The sequence below is a fragment of the Protopterus annectens genome, chromosome 3.part0, assembly GCF_019279795.1.
Source record: "Protopterus annectens isolate FY-2018-M chromosome 3.part0, PAN1.0, whole genome shotgun sequence".
NCBI lineage: Eukaryota > Metazoa > Chordata > Ceratodontiformes > Protopteridae > Protopterus > Protopterus annectens.
In genome coordinates, this window is record NC_056731.1 from 443,218,275 (window position 1) to 443,240,513 (window position 22,239).

At 37.2% G+C, this 22,239-nt stretch overlaps 1 protein-coding gene across 1 annotated transcript in view; it reads left to right on the forward strand.

Annotated features, from left to right (window-relative positions):
- FYCO1 (FYVE and coiled-coil domain autophagy adaptor 1) overlaps positions 1–22,239 on the forward strand; it is a 2,135,985-nt gene that overhangs the window by 896,871 nt on the left and 1,216,875 nt on the right. Inside the window, exon 8 of the mRNA XM_044064867.1 lies at positions 5,404–7,818. Coding sequence (XP_043920802.1) covers positions 5,404–7,818 — 2,415 coding nt within the window. The remainder of the gene's footprint in view (positions 1–5,403; positions 7,819–22,239) is intronic.

The window sequence follows — 22,239 nt, forward strand, 5'->3', positions numbered from 1 at the left end:
ATGTTGGATTAGACTCCAAAGTTGTCAGAGACATCTCTTCCCCTTGGAGCATCGGTCCTAGATAGCTCAGCTCTGACTCCCTGCTTGGGTGTTTTACCTGTGGGACAGTGGGACCAAACTATCCACAAGCCTTCCTTGTCAGATCCATCAGTTTCTGCTTCTCCCAGGCACTCTGCTTTTGAGGTAGTGGAGAGAGCTTTCTCCGTACTTAGAGTTCAGACAAATCTGTCCTCAGTTCTGATTTCCCATCCCATTTGATTTTGCATCTGGAGCCTCATTCATCCATTCCACTGGGACAGCCAGCCTGGACCAGTCTTCAGGCCACCTAGTAGCCTGTCATTATCTGTTCAATACCTCTCCAGAGCACCCCACGAAGGAGGTCTCCTGGAAGAGGAAATGCAAAAGGAAGCACTTAATCTCTCCATTTGATGAACAGGAAGAGTCACCTAGATCACCACCCGATGATGTCTCATTTCATCTTAGAACTCCTAAAACAAAGGGGTGGTTGGTCCCTCGATAACCTGTCCCAAGAGGAATCATTGTTTCTGAAGGCCTTCAGATCTGGCCCATCTACCTCCTAGGTGACTCTGTCTGCCGAAGAGCTCATAGATTTATTCTCTTGATGGGTGTGGAAGGAACCAGACAAAGCTGAACCAATATGATAGACTAAAAATAAATAAATAGAGAGCAGACAGGATCCTGACACCACCTAAACACAGACCACACTGGAGTAAAGAAGTACCCATTGATGCCATGGTCATGGCAGCAGCCACTAAAAAGGAACTGGAAGAGCAAAGTTCCTCTGTCTACCTCCCTAACAGGGATTCTAGAGAGCTGACAGGTTTGGGAAGTGTGTCAGTGCTTTTGCAGTGTTCGCCCTTAGGTTACTGAATTATTTGGCACATTTCATGAGACTTTAGAGAGATTTTAATAAAAGGTCTCTCCAAATCTCTCTCTCTGGGGCCATATTCTCATGGGTGGCAGGTTCAGGTATTTCCATTAGGAGACATGCCTGGATGTGCTTATGTGATTTTGCAGAACCCTTAAAATCATCTTTGTCAGTGCTTCTTTTAATGTTTCCTTATTGTTCAGCTTTAATGTGAAAGATGCACACTCTAGATGTGAGTAGGAAGGGAAAATCCTGTCTACTGTGGGCATATGTTTTTTGACTCCTCAATGGACCTTTTCTAGGAACCAGTGAGGTGTAAGAAAAATGTGGTTCAAGAAATCCCAGGGCCCCTTTCAAGATCCACATGGAGACAGTTCCCCCAGGGGCAGAGGGGAGAATTCAAATGGAAGATGCTGTCCCCCCGCAGCAGAGGGGGCCCACATAGTCAGGGATCTAGGGATATGTTCTCTAACAGATCCCATCAGCCCTCCTGAATGGAGGCCCAGCTGTCTATCTTTGGAGGCATATGGGGGTAGTCTTCCCTGCGCCGGAGAGCCTAGTTAGAAATTGCAAAGATTCATGGGTGCAGAGGATAATTTCTAGATGTTATACCATACCATTTTCCCATCCACCCCCGTTATTTTCAAAGACAATCACTGATGTTCCACCCAGTCAGAGGGATGCAGCCTCTCTAGAAATAAAAAAGTTGTTAGAAAAAAAAAAGTCACCCAAGAGGTCCCCCCACATCAGAGAGAGTCAGAAATTTATTCAGTATTCTTTTTTATTGCCAAAAAAGACAGGGGACAGGAGACCAATCTTGTGTCTTGGCAAACTAAATTGGTTGGTTCAGCATGCAAAGTTTTAGATGGTCACGGTTCAGTCGATTTTGCCATCTCTGCACAAGAACAACTGGATGTGCTTGATGGATGCATACTATCATGTCAAAATGAACAGATGATCCAGAAGATATCTGTGCTTCCTGTGGGAGACAGTCATTACCAATTCAGAACACTGTCCTTTGGACTCACCACAGCCCCTAGAGTGTTTACCAAGTGCACGGCAGCAGCTGCAGCTCACCTGAGACTGCAGGGATTCTGAAAGTTTCTGTACCTGGACAACTGTCTCCTGACTACTCCAACCAGGCATCAACTAATTCGAGCATAGGACTTACATATTCCAGCTGTGTTTTCATCATGGGATATCCATCAGTTACAACAAATCTCAACTCAATCCAACTTAAATTTTGGAATTAATTGCTACCCTTTCCAACACAGTCAGTCAAACAGCTTCTCTCCCACCATCTAGAATTCAAACAATTCAGTTCTTGGTCAAAAAGATTGTTCAGAATTCTTCTCTATCAGTCTGTCTGATACTCCAAGCTTTGGGATCCATGTCAGCGGCAGACACCCTTGTATTGCTGGTGAGGTTCCGTATGAGAATCCTTCAGTGGACACTAGCAACTCAATGGTCTACTTTCCACCATCCATTATCCAGGTCAGTCAAGATAACTCAAGCTTGCAAGAAGTGCCTTCTTTGCTGGATCCACTCCAGTCAAATATATGAAGGCCATCCCTTTGTTCTTCCCCAGCCCAAGGCTCCAGTGACCTCGGATGCTTCTCATGTCGGGTTGGGTGTATTACTTGGGAAGGACAGTCCAAGGTACATGATCACACGAAGAGGCCAACATATGCATATCAGTATCCTTGAAATGAGAGCTGTCCTCCTAACATTGCAGGCCTTTTAAGACACTCTCCCAAGTGATTCAGGTGGAGACTATATTGGTGTGATTTGGTACATCAGCAAACAAGGGGGAACCAGATCTTACCTTCCTTGTTGAAAAGCTATGAGAATATGGCAGTGGGCTTTCTAATAGCAGTAAATGTCCTGGGGAAATCCAACTTGATTGAGGGAAAATTAAGCAAGTCCATTCTGATGCCTCACAAGTGGTCTCTCAATGAAAACATGGTGGAGAGAATTCTTCATTGTTGGTGCCAACCATGATGCAGTCTCTTTGCTTCTCCCCTCAAGAACAAGTGCAGCAGGTCCTTTGACCTGATTCCCTCAGTGGGGGAGTCCCAGAGAGACACTATTCTTCATGCTTGGCCCTCTTGTCTTATCGCCTATCACCCTTCATTCCCAAATTTCTCCAGAAAGCATATCAATTGAAGAGCACATTCATCCTCATTGCTCCTTACTGGCCTCATCAGATCTGGTTTTCTTTACTTTGGCCTCATCTTCTACATCTACCATGGATTCTGGATCCAACTCCAGATCTTCTGTCTCACCCGACAGGCATGACTCATCTGGATATTTTGGGCCTCAAGTTGGCCACATGGTTTCTCCAATTCCATTGATTGACTTCTGAGGCTATCCTTTCCTGTCCATCATATTATGTTATTTTCCCATAAAGTTTCCCCTAGAAAAATTTACAAAAGTAAATGGAAAAGAAGTGGTTTTGGCACACACAAAGAATTTATGCCCTTTTTTAGCACCAATTTCTAAGGTCCTTGATTTTTTAGCTACAATTTTTAATGAAAATGCTAACTCCTCCACTGTAAGAATATAATTCGCAGACATTTCCAACTTTCATATAGGAGTAAATAACTCTACCCTAGCTTCATCCAAGCTTTGTAAAGCCTTTCTCAGAAGAACCTATTTACTTAGACTTCCTTTAAAGGATCATACTCCTTCTTGGGATTAAAATGTTGTTCTTCAGGCCTTTGACAACACAACCCCTGTTTGAACCATCAACTAAGTCTGATGTAAAATTTCTAACATAGAAAACCATTTTTCCAGCTGCTATTACTTCTGCCAGAAGAGAATCAGAACTTCAGGATCTAACTTCTAAACTTCCTAATTTATTTTTTCACAAGGATAGGGTTTCTTTATGGACAATTCCTTCCTTTTTACCAAATGTTTCAGAATCTCAATATTAATGAAATTATCAACCTTCCAGTCTTTCCAAAATTTTCTAACAATGGAGAATATATGTTACACATTTTGGATGTCTACAGACAGTTACATTTCTACCTTTACATAATCAAAGATTTGAGAACATCTGAAATTTTCTCCTTTTCTGATTCAAAATTAGGCAAATCAGTTTGTAAAGTGACTTTGGCCAAATGATTGACTTATTGCGTTATCTTTGTTTATGAAAAAGTGGGTATGCCTTTGCCAAAACTACCAAAACCCATTCCACCAGGTCTATGACAACTTCCTCTGCTTTTTTTGTCTAGAACTTCCTTGGATGATGTTTGTGCAGCTGCAATTTGGGTTAATCCTCATACCTTTATTTTATTTATTTATTGCTCATTACAAATTAGATCTGGTCTCTAGAGGAAGAGCAGCCTTTGGCTCAGCTTTGCTCTGGAATATCCTTCCTTAAAATCCTCCTGGAATTTAGGTAGCTGGGGACTGTGTCCCAGCAGTTGAAAGAATGAAAATGTTAACATCAGATAAAAAAGTTATGTACCCCCCATAACTTTCCATCTGTGTTGTCCACTTTTATTCTTCCTCAATTTCCCATCCACCAACCCTCTCCTTACTTTACTCCTGGAAAGATCAAATGGTATTGGAAGAACCTCTGTTTCTTGTTTATGCCCCAGATACTGTGATTTCTTTATTTTTCACTGCTCTGTAGGTTTATGGGGAGCAGACTAGATCTGAGGTATGTTAGGTGACTGGGGCATTATGGATAAAGGGAGGAGCTCCAGAGTTCAAGTGTTTTACAGTCTGGAAGCTCGAGTTCAAGTGTTCTACGATCTAGAAGAAGTGGCCGAGTCACATCCGAGGATCGGATCCAAACCCAACAGTTGAGTAAGAATGAAAATGGACAACACAGATGGAAAGTTATGGTGAATACATAACTTTTTTTCTGAGAGAGAAAGAAGAAATATTTCATTCTGTGAATAGCAAGGGTACATGTACACAGATAGAAAGAGAGAGCCTTTAATCAGAGAGAGAGCCTTTAATCAGTAGTCCCATGTGAAAGGGCTACTTCACTGAACAGAGAATAAAGCATTTTTCTCACAATTAGATTTTTTTTCTTGCAACAAAATTAGCTGAGAGTCTTTTTTTTTTCTAGTTGTAATGATTTTAGATTAAGTTTGGTAAACTAGCATTACGGTGATGAGTGTGCCTCCCTCAAAAAGAAAATGTAGTTAAAGTAACAATTTTCAAGATCATGAAAGCTGGATAAAAGAAAACAAACATTGGTTTTGAACTGGGTTTAAATTGAAAGTACCATTTTGCCAAGCCTTCTATAAAACAGCATTGCCAGCTAAGGTTTGCTTTACTGCAAGGCTCAGGAAAACAGACCCTTAGAAGATGATAGGAAGGTTTGGATAACTAGGACTGCTTTCAATTTAGCAGTAACTGGTAACCATGTCTGACCATTGTTCATTGCAAAAATTAGATTTTTCCATAGTGTTGTTGTAGACTTTAGCAATGTTAAAGCCTTAAAAACTAAAAGCTTAACATTTATTTATTCTAATTCAAATTGTCTTTCTTTTTAGGCTCATGACTTTACATCCAGTCCAGATGCAAATAGTTCCCTTCTTACTGAGCAGTTGGAGACTGTGGATGAATTACGCATAGAACTTGACCAGTCAGAATTGAAGCAGAGGGATATGCAGGAGCGTATTCAACAGCTTGAGAAAGAAAACGAGAGACTGCAAAAAGCAACTGAATTGCTACAGACAGAAGTGGAAAAGGGGGACAGTGAAAATGTTAGTGAAGAAAACTTTAAAACAACAATGCAAGAAATACCACAAATGTGTGGAAATGTATTATATAATCAGAACACTATTCAGGATTTACAAGAATGTCTGAAAACTTTAGAACTAACTGCAGCTAGAAAACAACAGGAGTACCACACCATGATTGAAGAACTGAAAGAAAATAACAAAGACAGTGCATTAAAACTGCAAACTTTGGCTCACGAGCTGGAAGCACTGAAAGCTGCAGAGAAGCTAAAAGATGTCCGGATTGAAGAATTGCAAGAGAAACTGCATAGTGCAGAACAGAGAAATGTGGAGCTGTCAGAGAAAATGAATGTGGTGCTGAATGAAAAGGGGCAGCAAACAGCTGACCACTATGAATCTGCAGTGAAGATACATGAACTGCTGGACAAACTGAATCAGGCAGAAAAGGAGAAGATTGAAATGCAGAAAAATATTATTGAATTGGAATCTCAGGTTAAAACCGTAAATAATGAACTTGAACACAAAAGGATAACAGTAGCAGAACTGGAGTCAGAATGCAATGCCCTGGCTTTGCGCTCTGGTGAAGAAAATCAAAAATTTTCCAAGAAAATTGAGGATCTAGAATGTCTGATGAATAAACTTACGGGGTCACTAAGTGTGAAAGAAAAGGAAGCAGCAAATTTACAGATGCAGCTGCAGGATTCAGTCAGGTATGCTGAAATGCTAGAAAAAGAATGGGAAGAGAAGGTTGAGTATGAAAGAAGAGAAAAAGATGAACTACAAAAACAATATGATAATAGGGAAGAAACACTACAAGAACAGATAACATCTCTTTCAGAAAAAATAAAATATCAGGAGAATGACATGTTAATGGTTGCTAAAAGTATATGCCTTCTAGAAGAGCAAAATAGTACACTTATTTCCGAAAAAGAAAGTATGATTAAAATGAATAAAGAGCTGGAGGAAGATGTAAGAATACAGGGACTAACATTAGAAAAAGACAGTGAGGAGTTAAGCTTGCAAATTACACCAAGGGAACATAAATCACTAGAAGATGAACTGTCTAAGCTTCAGACTGAAAATGCTGAGCTAAAGCAAAGGGGGATTAATGTGAACAGTGAACTGGTGTTGCTGCAGACAGAATATCAGAATACAAAACAGGAGATTTTACAGCTGAAGAAGGATTTGCTTTTACAGAAGGAACATGAAGAAAGTCTTAGTGTCAAGATAGCAGAGCAGCAAAATATTGTATTAGACAAAGAGAACTTATGTAAGCAACATTTACAAGACCTGCAAAATGATGAAGACCAAGTAAAGTTCTCAGAAAAAGAACAACTAAGTCTAGAAAAGAAGTGCTTACAACAGGCAGAAGCCAAAGACACCCCCATTGTGGAGAAGGCTTCAGTCGAGAGAATAGAGCTGGAACAGAAAGCTTTCCAGGAGAAAGATGTAGCAGAGCTTAATACAAGACTTGAATTTATGGAACAACAATTGAACACTCATGTTAATGAGTTATCCAGGTTACAGGATGAACTTTTAAAGCTCAGGAGCAAACTACAGCAAGCTTTAGATGAAAAAGAAAAAATGTGTGCAACTTTAGAGGTTACAGAAAAGTCACTAGAAGAACATAAAGCATTACTTCAGCAGCTAGAAGAGCAAGTTGAATCACTAAACAGAGACCATGTACAGGGAATTCTGCAGAGTAAAGAAAGGGAGAAGGAGATTCAGAAAGAAAAACAAGAAGGGGATCTGAAGTTTGCAGAAATGGAAAACGGTCTACTTGCTTTACAGGAAGAGCTGTCATCAGTGAAGCAGAATCTGGATAAATCTGAGTTAGAAAATGTTGAATTGAAAGATCTCCTTCACAGGGCAAATATTCAAACAGCAGAATTAGGCATACAGATTTGTAGTCTCTCCTCTGAAAAAGACGATGCTGAACAAAAAGTTGCAAATGTTTCTCATCAACTTGAACAATTAAAAGAACAGATAACAGCGGAGAGAGAGAAGTTCACACAGGATGCTTCTAACATGAGAGTGGAGAAAGAAAGTCTTCAGCAGGCCACAAAGCAGTATGATGAGTTAATAGCAGCCAATCAAGACTTAAAGAAGAAGCTGGGCAAAGCAGAAAAATATGTAAAAAGCATCCAGGAGACCTCCAAAGAGGAGCTGTCTGCTGTTAAGTTTCAGATGAGCACCGATGTTATGAATTACCAAACACAGTTAAAGGTAATTATTGTGATGTTTGTATTGTAATGTTAGTGTGTGTGTTTAGGTATTTATAACATCATGGTAATGCAAGAATTGGCAGTTGTGATTTTGTTAACACCAAAACTCTTAACATCGAAAACCAACAATGCCAAAATCCTGGACTTGCCCCTCCCTCTACAGGTCCCATATTAGTAGGTTTCTAGGTTTACAGTGGTAAGGAGTTTCAAGATTTGGTGATTTACTGGGTTTTAGTTTTTTGCAGTTTCTCTTTTTAAAAGGTGTGATAGGCACATTGAAGTTTGCAAGTGTCGATTTTGATACATATGTATAAATGTGTGTGTGTGTGTACAGGTACATAGATAGATGTAGTTTATATGCAGTATATTTGTGTGTATATGCTTGTGTTTGCATATTTGAGTGCAGAAGCATAGCTGGTTCAACCAGCCATTCAGGTCCTGTTTCTGTGCCCTGCCGTGAACCCTCCCTCAACATAATGTCTTTTAAACTGCAGCAAACTGTTTGCTACAGTTTATACCCTGTCTGCACCGAGCGCTACAGCACTTACACTCCTTTTTAAACTGTAGCAAACAGCTTGCTGCAGTTTATACCCTGCCTGCACAGAGAGCCACAGTGCTCAGGTTTTAGGTTAAACAAAAATATTTTTTTCCTTCTAAACTGCAGTTGCTTGAGTTTAAACCACACATGCAGCACTACATTGCTCAGGTCTGACTGCAAATCCAATACCGTCTTTTAAAAGCTGTTGTTGCATTAATGAAAGATGAGACTTGGCTAGTCATGCCCCACAGCAACACTGTGCACCCAAGGCAGTTCTGTCTCGCCCCAGCCTAACTACGCTGCTGTTTGAGTGTATATCATTGAGCATGTAGTAGATGACTAAAAGTGTAACAGTTCATAACCACCACAACATTCTTTCTTCCACACTTGAGCGTTATCAAGATCCAAAAATCAATGAACAACGGACTGGACCAAGAAGTTTAATTGCAAAATTTAAAAACCACAAATCAAAATAAGCGCTTTTGTTTGGCGCCTGCCAAACTTTTTCAAACAATAATACATCACTTCCTGTAACTTAAATAGTATTTTCCCGGTGATATAAGCAATGATGGTTGATTACAAAAAATCAAATTTAAAAATACGAACAGTTAAACAAATCATAAACCAAAGAATCAATGACAATAAACATCAGCACATATTTTGTAATTAACACTTCCAATGTTCAATAAATATATGTACTATTACACCAAACAAATGTTTGGTGTAATAGTACATATATTTATTGAACTTTGGAAGTGGGGTTGATGCAGCATTGATTCTCATGTTGAAGCAAAAATTGACCTCCAATTACAATGCATTTTTGTCTCATTTACAAGTTTGACATGGAACAATTTATATTTGTGGTGATATGCCATTTCCTTATTTGTCTTTCCTATATTTATACTTAAAGTGAGATGTTCTTGGAGGATGTCAGTCATAAAAGTGGTTACTCACTTTAGCTGCTCAGTCAAGTACAACAGATGAAAGTGTCTTTTGTGTTTGAATTATGTTTTTCAATGCAGTTTTGGCACCAAAAGCACAATAATTTGTTTAAAATGAAATGATGTCTTCAGAGTTGTGGAAAAGTGAAGAGAAGATATTTTTGAAGAACAGATGGAATGTGAAGGTCATCATTTTCATGCTGAGCCTCAATGTAATGAAGAGTGCAGATTGACAAATGGAAGTTGGGAGGGTGGCCTAATGGTTAAGGTGTTTGCCTCACAAACACAAGGTGCAGGGTTTGAGTCTCACGAGGGATAAATGGCTAGGCTTAAAATGGCTCGCAAGGGCAGTTAGCTTAGTACGATCCTATGATCCTATGATCCTATGAATGAAATTGTAGAAATAAGGCATGGAAGGTGCCATGGAAGCAGTCATGCAGCAGCTCAAAGATGTCTCTGGACTTTTGAACTACTGGAGTCATTTGGGGAGGATTCAAGTGAACACTTGTATGAGCAATATGATACCATATATATATATAATATACATGATGACATCTTCTGTCTCAACTAATTTGGTTTGTGCATTCAAAAAAACATGCTTGATTTTCGGGCTTTGGTAGCTTTTGTGCTTAATAATAATGAAACTTCTTTCAGGATTTTCTCTATTCAACAAAATGTATACACATGTGGTAGACTTTAGAAATAACACAGAGCTGAGTATATGATTTTATACTATTTTCATGCGACAAAATAGATTTAACGTGTTTTTTAGTTTTATGAATAAGACACAACTTGTGAGCTTATTCACATTCAGTGTATTCATTTAGTCCTTTTTATGAATTTAATACATGAACAGATTTTAATATTATGGTACACAACTTACTAGAGTTTATAGAGTTTAATACACATATTTTTATATGGCTTTTATACTACGAGAGTGCCAGTATTAATTAGGTGGTATAGAACTTGTTGATTGAGATGTACATGGTCAATTCTGATTTTAAATAATGTCTGTAAAAGTTTTTTCTTTCCTTCCCATAATGGGAATGTGTTTTATATAGCTTGTAGCACTTTAAACTTTAAAAATAGGCAATGTTGCTTCAATTTTAAATGTATATGATGACATCACTTTTGTGGCTATCAGTTCATTGGCTTTGAACATTTTGAGGGAGTTTTAAATTGGGAGACTGGGAGCAAGTTGTTTAATTTAGTCTGAAGAAGCTGATACACTGGTGTCAGTGAAAGCACTTACAAGAATAAAGTGTTGAAGAATCTGTTGCCTGCTCGTTTTTTCATTTACTTTTTATGTACATGGAAGATAAAGCAAGACATAGAAACGCAATTGAGTGGCATTTTAGAGGGTGAAGAAGGATTTGATTGTTTGGAGTTTGGGAAAACTATGATGGTGAAATAGAATGGATTTTCCAAGACAATATTAAGCATACAAATCTTTTCGATTGCTATTATTTAGGCTTATGGTCAGCTGAGAAACTTACTTTGAGAAGGAGCGGGTTCTACTGTGACTTTGACCATAGTGTATTGAGGATAACAGTTGACGGAAGACCAGTATTTGTAGATCACAATTTCTTGTTGACTGCTATGTTTTAAAGGCACAATTTTTGACTGCCATAAAAGTGTATTCACAGTGTTAATTAACAGAAAAGTTATCATTTCCATTATTCTGGAAATATTTTTCAACAGGGGTCCAGTCGCTCATCTCATTTCATTTGATGATACACAGGCTACACAGGGATGTTAAAGTTGGAGCTGGGGGAAATGGCGCTATTGTTATATGTGCATTAGTAAATGTGAATTCTGAAGAGAGAGAGAGAGAGACAACTTAAGTGGACATTGAATACTGGGAAGAGATATTAATGCTGGCAAAATTAGATCCTGTTGCAGCTTTGGTACCTTCGTAAGAGGAAAATGGTTATTAAAACACCTGCATTTCTGGTTCAGGAGTGTAGTAATTGCGGGGGGGGGGGGGGGTTGCATAATGCAAATTGTGTTTTTAAATGCTATTTAACTTTATCCTTGCTTCCTGAATGTAGCTACTCAGTAGTTCAGGGCTCCTTTAGTGAATAATCTTAAAGGTGAAAAAAATGACACTCAAGCAATGATATATTTAGACTTGTTGGAGAATGCATTGAATCTCAGTTCTGCATGAGGTACATTTGTGATTGTTTACACATGGTGTGGCATTTAGATGTAATCCTCGTATCCAGTTCATTGAGGGTTGCCAGTTCATATATGCTTTGAGGTTGGATGTTATTTGCTTGGTCAAGTATATATGAAGAGACTTCAAAGCAGATGGAATGGTGTGTGACTAGAGGCACACTGAGTCTATGCATTGTTTTGTGCCTGAATGTGATAACTGAATTTGAACTGTATGCAAAGTTATTAATGAAGAGAGATTTCTCTGCATGCATATGACTCAAAACACTGTACATGGGGCTTATATTGTTGTTATTTTGTACTGAATATTTTATGACTGATTATTTTATTATGTTGATAAATCCCTGTTTTTCATGAGCTTCTGTTATACCTTTTCACATAAGTGTTTTAAAATCTAATATTCATACTCAGTTTGTTTAGTGGTGCATCGGGACTGGTCTTTTTGCACCTCTTTACTGAATTTGAACTATATAGTTATAATTATGTTTTTAATGAATAGGGAGTCCTTTGAACCTAAGTGGCTTAAAAGGCACTCTGGAGAATTAAATATTTTTCAAAGGAACACTCACATTATTGTGTGCTTAATGTTTCACAATGTTTTAATTTTTTTTTCTGGGGGTGGGGATCACTTTATGGTTAAGTGACTTGCTGCAGAGTCACAAAACAGGCAAATGGATGTGAAAGGAATCAAACCCTGTTTTCATGATACTGTCAGATAAGTTTGTAGACCAACAAGTATCTGCTGTAACTGTTTCTAAGGGATTTAAATAAAGATAAAAACAACACTGCATTCAACTCATTTAAAAAGTGTTGGTCGTACATCGTGTATTCAGAACTCGCCTAATTACAGAGCTACTACTCATAGAGTCCTCCTCACTATATACTTACACTCTGAAACAAGAAACACTACTTAAATATACATTTTCAATAACAAATATATATATATATATATATATATATATATATATATATATATATATATATATATATATATGTAAATATAAACAATACAAAAATAAAACATACAAAAACTTTACAAGTAGTAGCCCTGTAACTGGACGAGTTCCAAACACAGGATTATTTTTATCTGAAGAAGTTTGGTTACTTGGACTAAATGAAAAGCGCTTAATAATAAACATCTATTTGGACTCTCGACCTTTTGGACATCATTTTTTGTTTTGTTAAGTTTGTTAGTGTCGGTTTCTTGTTTTCAAATAGTTTGTTTCTAAGGAATTGCAGAATTGCAATGTAATTAGGCAGGTTTATCTATTTTAAGGCCGAATTTGGACCATTTTGGTACCTTTCTGGCTATTGCTGCTCCCTTCTCCTTCTAGCCACACCTTCCATGGCCTTCTGGATTTCTCAAGCATACCTCACTATGAGGAATGTTCCTCATTTTGAGTCATAAAGAATGTATGTTCTTCTCAATTTCACATTGAAAGGTTCTGTGACACATTCAGTATTAAGACTTTTTTAATGGATAGCCATGGTAAAAAAATACTGAATTGTATTCCATTTTAACCATCCCATGAGCTTCCTGGTTGAAGTTGTTAGCAAGCATTCTGCATTTTACCCATTTATTCCTCATTATGAGAGGTAGTGCTCTACATTTTGATGATAAAAGGTTGAGAGCAGTGGTATATTCCGTCTGTTTGCATACAATATTTTCTTTTGAAATAATTATCATTAATTAAGCTGTCTTCATCTGCACTAGTTCATTAGTAAATATGTGCATCAGTAATCTGCTATTACACTTCTATCACTAGTCATAACCTAGGAAACAAAAACAAATCTTTTTCAGGAAGACTGTGTAGCTTCAGTACAAAACTGCAAAATAAGTTCTAAATAACCACACTGAAAAATGAAGGTAAAATATAAAGAAAACAACAATGATTTCAGATCAGGAGGTCTACAACTACAAGACAGTCCATAAATCTTGATTCCTATAAATAAGAATTGAGAAGTACTTCTGTGTTAAGCATGACTTTAGTTATGAATTTGTGAGACTGTTGTCAACATTTCATCCTTCCTGTGTTGCTGGGTCACATCAAGTCCCTGTAAGTGACTGCATGAACAGCTGTCATCATTCAAAAAGTTTATTAGGCGAGTAGGGGCAGATGCAGATTTCCAGGCCTTTTTTCCACATCGCGCACAAACACACCCGCACAAAATTTAGAGCCAGCTTCTAAGACAATATGCAATGCTAATAAAAGTAAATAAATTATCTTAAATTATTCAGTGAGTTTTGACTGAAGTTTTGCTGAATTTCATCATGTCTTGTGTATCTTCAGACATTGTAAAATTAATACTGTAAATCTTTAACAAGCCACTATAAAACAAAATCCCTGTTGTGCTTGTTTGTTTTCAGCTCTAGTAATAATTTATAATTTAAAATTTCAGTATTCTTTGCAAATTTAAACATCAGGAGAAATTTTTTTTTAAGTTTTTGTTAGAACAACTGTATTTAAAAAAAATATTTTGCTCAGCATAAGCCTTAACAAAATATTTCATTTCCTAGAAAGACTATAGGCTGGATTCATATTTACTAACTAGAGCAAATGAAAATATTTCCAGAATTCAAGAACATCGCTATTACAATGCTTGCACTGTCTGTTCATTCAGAAAGGTTACAGTAAATGTACACTTTGTGGTAATCTTTATGAATCCGGCCTTTGGTTACTCTACATATTCATTTATTGGCTGAGTGTATGTAGAACTGGTCTGCAGTAAGTATTGCTGTGCACAATACTCTGCAATTTGTCCCACGTGGACGTCTGACAACCTGGTTTATACATTCTTTACTCTGTGATGTTACCTGGTGATCAAGGCAGGTAGTTGTTATAAGCCATTAATTCCAGCTGTTAAAATGGAAATTAAGTGTTTGTGTGTAGATATATATATATATATATATATCAGCATGTACTTTTAATTATCAAAATCCCACATGAATGAAGACCAAAAGATTGAGACCAGAAAACCGAAATGTCACAATCTTGAAACTACACAACACTGAAATCCAAAATACCGAAACTGAATGCATAAACTGCACATAAAACCCTCTTCAAAAACCAACAATATACAACATAAAACATAATACTGTATACCTCCAAACACAAACAATATTTATAAAATTAAATTACTAACTAACCTTCCCTCAACAAACCATACTATTTAAAACCAACCTAAGTGGGGGGCTTTGCCCCCCCCATTAGGTTTACAATACATTGGGGAAAAGGGCATATACCTTTTTCTTTCATTGTAGTATGGCACACAGATCCACTACTGCCAGAATCATACGAAACATCCACCATATTTGCTCACATACGTCCTACATAAATTTAAAGGGACATACCACATTTACAGACACTAACTATGAATGTCCTACGGCAGTATCGTAATTATGACATCACCACTTTAAATTTCAAACTAGTAACACTTGGTATGCTAAACATTCAGTCTTCTGACCGTCAATCCTCTAAACTTTCAATAGTTTAAACTTTCGGCTTTCCGGTCTCGATCTTTTAGTCTTCTTTCATGTGGGATTTCATTAATTCAAAGGGGACCCATATATATATATATATATATATATATATATATGTATATATATATATATATATATATATATGTATGTATATATATATATATATATATATATATGTGTGTGTGTGTGTCTGCGTTTGTGTTCTGTGACAACCAGAACAGCCAAAATACCTCACTTACTTACTGCTGCTTGTATGCTGAAATACAGAATTACTCAAAAAGCAAAGCTGTATTATGCTAGCTGTAGTGTTTGCATGCTGGCTGAATGCATCAACACTCAGCTAAATAACCATCCTGAAATATTACATTAACTCAGTCAGATAACATCAGTAATTCATATCCTTGTACACATGACTTGGTGACATCAATGGAAAAGGCGTTCCCCTGTAGATTAACAGATGTTACCGAAGTTATTCTGTATTTACTTCCTATGTCATCAATGACCAGGTCTGGAGAGTAACCAAATGTGTCAAATGAGCAGACTAGAAATGTTATGTACAATGTTAACCTGCATGCAGTTTACCCACATAGCTGCCTTCTTACCCCAAGAGGAGTGGTTCCAATCCTTTTTATTGTCTTCAGCAAGGAAACTTCAGACAGTTATACTATTTGACCCATCCATGAATTACTGAATTTCATTTTCAAAAGTGAAAATTAATTTCAGTAACAACAATACTATCTGATTCCTGTGAGACTATCCCTTCTTAGTCCACTGCATGCAGGAAAATGTACACTTCACTAACTTGCCTCATTCATTGCCCACCACTGTAGCTCTTGTGACGCTCTTGTGACTGAGGCAAATCTCAGAGCTGCATAAAGATCTCCAATGGCTTCATCAGCCAGTGAGTCAGCTCAGATTGGTGCAGATCAGGAATGGGAGTATCTGGAAGTCTTGTAACAGCCACCTGTCAGCATGGGGCTCTGATTAGCTAAATTGGTTCATTTGGCCTAGGAGTGGTCCTGAATGCAATTTTCATGTTTAAACTGTTGGATGTAAACAAGTCATGTATACTTTGTCTTCAAGTTAGGTTATTTACAAGATCAAATGTGACATATGTTGTTAAAGTAACTCATAAGATTGCTTATAATGAAAATATTATCTTAAAGATTATATATTAGAGATTGCCCTGCCACAGTTGTCTCCTCATGATGAGAGGTCTATATAGTTAAAGTTAAGGTTGAAGTGAATTGGTTCACTTTATTGTTGGACTCGCATGCTGGAAGTATTCCCTTGGTCAGGTGTATATGTTTTGTGAAAAGCTACACTGCAAGAACACCGAGTGACTGAGGGTTTAAGTGTAAAGTAGATAGGAAGGAAGGAGACTGTATTGTTTATGATATAATTTGATTTGGAAGTTGGTGGTGCTGCGGTAGCGTTGTCACCTCACAGTTAGACGTTGCCCGTTCGATTCTCAGAGCGTCTTCTGTGTAGCGACATGCGTGAATGAGCGTTCCTTCGTTGAAGGTTGTGCATTAGGCCCAGCAAGCCAGTACGTAAAAAATCTACTGCCAATCATTAGCGGACCGGAGTTCTGCTGTGGCGACCCCTAACCGGGAAAAGCCAAAAGACACAAACAAACAAACTGATATGTTTTCTGATCACTAAAAGACTGTCTGGCAGTTTAAAAGATTCAGTGGCCATATCTTCATAAGCATGGCATTAGAAGTATAACTACTTTATTAATACTGGAGCCAGTAGGTTATTTGTCCTAGTACACTTGCGTAATTGCTATGTCAAAATTTTGTGTACTACGGTAATCCCACATTTGTATTAGCATTGCCTTGAAATGTGAAGAATATTAGAGAAATATAACAGCAAAGGTTGAATGTTGTCCTGGAAAGTGGGTGATTTCACCGCGGAACCTATGTTTATGTTTATATGAGTTGCTGAGGGGGATAATGGAGGCGGTGTACATTTTTTTCCTTTTATACCTTTAAAATTGCCAGTGTGCCAATTCCAGGCATGTTAATACCTGTTGTTTGATAGATGGTATTTTTCTGGCTTTGTCTGTGTGTGTATCTCTTTCTCTTGCTCTATCTTATCTAGATTAAGAGCTGTTACTACTACTATTTATTTTTACCCTTTTTTATTACTATATGGGAGTGGAGGACTGACAGATTACCTCTTACAAAGGAATTGTAGTAGTGCCATTGTCCAATTCAGTGACTGCTTTACTTTGTGACTTAGTGGATTATGCATTTTGGTCAAGTGAGATATAAAGATTATACCATTCTCAAATCTTACATTAACGCAGCTAGATGTAAAGGTTAATGTGTAGTGATATTGCGTATAGATATATGAGTAGACTGGAACTTTTAAGTCCATTGTAAATTTCCGAAGTAAGTAAATTATAACTGCTCATGGAAGTGTATGAAGTATGTGCAGTGGAAATTGATATTAACGTGATATAACAATGGGGACAGTGTCTAGGTAATGGATTAGTGAATCGCTGCTGTCACAAGAAGTTAGATCAGAATTAAAGTGATGTATAATTAAGGAGTGAAATGTGAACACCAGTGGACAACTTGTTTCCTCCTCCTTGTATTGTAAATGTATTGGTAGTATAGCTTAAAGGCATATGAGATTATGAGAATATGGATGTAACTGATAAAAACTGAATGTAAAAATGAGTTAAAATAAAATGGATTAATTGGAGTCAAGATAAGCTAAGGTAAACTACACTGGATTATTGAATATAGAAGAATTGAATGCCCTTATTCTCAAGAGTGAAATGAGGATGTTAATGTGTCATTATTATATCATTTGAGAAAATATGTTGTAAATATTTTTTTGCAGATATGTTCCTTCTTTGTTTCTGTTTTGAGGTTGTGATAACAAAGGTGGTTTTTGCAAAAAAAAAAAAAAAATCCCATTTATTAGCCTGTTTTAAAAGTTAAGCATAGCATATCCTTCCTTCCACCCTCATTTTCTTGCTGTGTGACTCTGAGCAAGTCACTTAACCAGACAGTCCTCCTTGGTTGCCCCTGAAAAGGGGGGCACTTGTGTCCATTGGCCTTACCTGGCTAAGAAATGTATTTAAAAAAAGGCAGTTAAACAATGATTATTACTCTGCAATCATAAATCCGAAATATATAAATAGAATGGTTGTGATTAAAAATTGAACATAAATGAAGTCATCATAGCTGAACTTAACTGACCATATATTAACTGGATAAACTATATTAGCTTGTGAACTAGGGTAATGTTTGATCTGATGTTGTCTTTTCTATCCTTTTCAGCCTATGTGGTTTTGGATGCAACTCTCAGAATGTTCAGTCCAGGAGCTCAGTGTCCTCTGCCTGTAACTCCCAGTTTTAACTGCCTCTCCTCAGATTTAATTTGCTACCATTGAGCTCACTGGGGTAGCAGGTTCCAAAGTTACTGCACTTCTTAATCAAAGATATATACTAGTAGTTTCTAATGACACCCTCATAATGCTTTTTAGCCTTCAAGTGGCTGAGCAAAATGACTGGCAAGCAAGGTGCCCGCAGTCCTTTAGGAGTCAAGGGTCTCAAATCAAGTATAGCTAGCCACTCTGTCATTAACTCCTTACAGACTGTACTTGAATGTGTATATACATTTCAGCCCAAAAGGTCTGACTCTGCTATATATGTATTGCTTTCAGACAAGTGTTTTCAAACTCTTGCTAACCCAAATTTTGTTTGCACTCTTATTCTTTGAACCACTCTGTCATATCCTCAGTAAGTTTATGATCACAAATCTCTGCATGCATAAGCTGTCATAATAATTTTCTGTGTATGCACACAGGTATCTATCAAAACTTGGAAAGCAAAGTGATTGGAGTTACCTGTTATGGGTCAACATTATATGAATTTTACTTGGAATGTTTGTAAGTGGGTGAAGAATACTATTAATTATTGATGGAAATTGAGTTATTTCTACTAGGAAATTGAGTTATTTCTGCTACATTTTGGCTATATGAAGATCCCTGAAAAATCATGTGCAGTGGAAATACTATAAACCCTAGATACCCAGTTGATGCCTTAAAAATTCTGTGTGCCTACTATCCCACATTGAGAGGATCTGACACACATTCAGAGTAACCATTTTTTAAAGAAATATCCATGATATATGATACAGAATCATGCTAATTAATCAAAATATTTAAGTGTGAAGAAACAGTTATTAACCATGTTGTGAGCTTCCAAGTTGAAGTTAATAGTAAATGTTTAGCAGGTGTTCCATATTTTGAGAGGTAGTGTTCCATATTTGTTCCATATTTTAAACATGAAAGGTTGAGAGGTGTGGTGAGATCCCTAATGTGTGTCCATTTTCAGAAAATTATTTTTAGAGGCTCTTAAGGATTTATTTACAGGAAATTATAATTTTCAGTAAACTTGACTGCCCAGATGTTAATTGGATAACCTTATATAAGCTCGTGAAATAATCGGATCCAAAGATGTCTTTTCTATCCAGCTTTCAGAATATTCAGTCCAGGAGCTCAGCCTCCTGTACCCATAACTCCCTGCTTTAACTGCCTCTCCTCAGATCTCATTTTCCACCAATGGGTTTAGATCGTGGTCCAAGAGCTTCGTCAACAGCGTATCCTTTTTGGATATGTTTCTTGTGATTTGCCTACTTTTTTGCTGTGCCTCCTATATTGTGTGTTGGTTCTTAACTGTCTGGTGTTGGTTTAGCTATTAGATTTTTAAGTAGAGATAATGTGTTCTTTCTTCATAGGTAAATAGGTGTGTGCTTGTCCCTGTAAGGAAAAAAAAAAAACTTTCCTTACTCTGTGATATAATAGTACTGTGTTGCTAAGATATTATTAGATATTTCCTGACATATTTAGTAGTTCTATTTTAGTGATATTTTTGTCTTCTCTGAAGCATTTGTCTTGGGATTGTGCCTTTGTCATGGTGGCTGTCATTGCTGTGATTATTGTGCTGTTTTTTTCTTCCCCTTTAGATATTAGGGGTTTCAAGGTTAAAGAAATGTGTCACCCTCAGAACACAAATTGCCTCTACGACATGGCCATGACAAGGGCATCTACTGTTTAGCCATGGTGCACTTGGAGGTCAAGTGTCAAGCCTGATCCATATTTGGTGCCAGAGCTCTTAATGAAAGGAAGTCTAAGTTGGTCATGAAAGGCCTTCCCCATCCTTCAGCTGCTTCTTCTCTGTCCAGATAGAAGGGAGAAGGAGAGATTCAAACAAAAGGAGTCCAATGCTAGAAGTAAAGAAAAAGAAAATCAGAAATGCTCTTCCTCTTCCATTGAAGGCCAGCTAGAGCCAAAGGTTCATTGACTTTCGGTGCCTCTGGCTATGACCCATTCAGGTCCTTCAGTGCGGTTTCAGCCCTGATGTTGCTCGTTTGGCTTTTTATGCTTTTTTTCGTAAACATATTAGGACATAGCCTGCTATTTTCAACGGTTTCACCAGTTTTTTTCAACCTACCTATTAAAGTGTAGTATGCTAGTTTTCCCCCTATTAGCTTAAGACATTTTCATTAATGTCATAGGATTTTACCTCCATTTTCTGTATATTGTTGTATTGACTTATGGTTTTAGCCTGTCATTTCGCAGTTTTTGTAATTTCAACCTGTCATTGTACAGCACTCTAGCATTGTATCGAGTTGTTTCCCAATATTTGTTTTGTTTATGTTTATTTTTCTTTGCGTTGGCTCACTTGAGCTAACACACCACTTTTGTCTTTTTTTTATTTTATTCCACTGGTTGTTTTGTTTTTCTCTCTTTGAGGGACTGTTTTTTTGTCCAGTGTTTTATTGGCTTGTTGTCCTCATTTCCTGGCCTCTTCTTGGGCACTTGCTGTTTTCTGTTCCCCATACCATAGCACCCCTTATATTTTTTTCTTTCTTTTTTTTTTGTGTTTTCTTTTTTTCGTAATTTTTTTCCTCTCTAAGCACAGCTTTGATGCCTTTTCACCATTTTTTTAAGCTTTAGCCATCTTCAGCCTGCCGTTTTGGCAGTTTCTCCACTTTTTTCAGTTAAGCTATTAAAGTTCAGTGTGCTTGTTTTCCACCTATTAGTGTTAGACTTTTTCTTCTAACGCCATTGGATTGTGCCTACAGTTTCTGATTATTTATTTGCTCATAGTTTCAGCCTATCATGGCACAGTTTGTGATTTCAACCTATTATTGTATAGCACTCCAGTTTTGTGTTACATCGTGTCCCACAACTTTTTGTATTTACGTTCCGATGGCTCTCTTGTGTTGCCATGCCACTTTTATATTTATTTCATTATAGCAATGATGAAACCCACTTGTCTATTTGAAGCTTATCCCATAACTCAAGAGAATATAGCTCTATGCTAGTATTGGTATACAGTCGAATTTTTCAACCTGTTCTAGTTCAGTTTTTTTCGATATTAACCTATCAGTGTAATAGCTTTGTTCCTATTTCCATTTGATACAGCCTACTGTTGCTGTTTTCTTATTGGCTTATTTGGTTCAACCTATTAGAGTGTAGTTTTCTTGTTTTCTACCTATCCAATTACAGCATCACAGTATTGTAGTTACTGCGTCACTGTTTATATCTGTTACTTGGTGTGCGACCATTTAGTTCTGAAGAAGTTCTAGCATCAATAAAGAACAAAACCTTAACTATCCAGTTCGCCTTGGTATCCCCTGTTTTAATTTTTTATTTTATACTTATAGTTTTCGGCATTTATACTTTGTTTTTTATATTTCTATCAAATATCGTGGTTTTGAACATTTTGTTTAATCAGTATTGTGTTTTGTGCTTTTCATGTGAATAATAATGCATTTTGTGCTTTGTGAATGCTTTGTATCATTTTTTACAAAGTAAATCATTTATGTGAGTTTTAATTACCTGAAATTTGTTTCTGACCTTTTTTCAATCGTTTGAGCAGGTTGGGATGAGTCATTCGTCCGTATACCTCCATTTTTAACTGTGCACCTCATGGCTCGACTTCTGGCTTCTTGTTGCTCAGACATCGCAGTTCCGACACCATGTTATTCAGACATGCCACTTCTGGCACCATGTCACTCGTCCGGTCAGGATAAAACAGACAAACAGTTGTGGGTTTGATTCAAACAGCTTTATTACATACAAACACATCAATACTGATGCTTAGTAACTTAAACTTAAATAAACTTATTAACAGACTAACTACTGCACTCATACATGTTAACACTCTGGCTGTTCACTCAAAATGGCACTGCTGCTTACACGTACTCCCTATTTATACGCACATAGGTTCAGAGGTTCATGGGTAGGTACTAGGC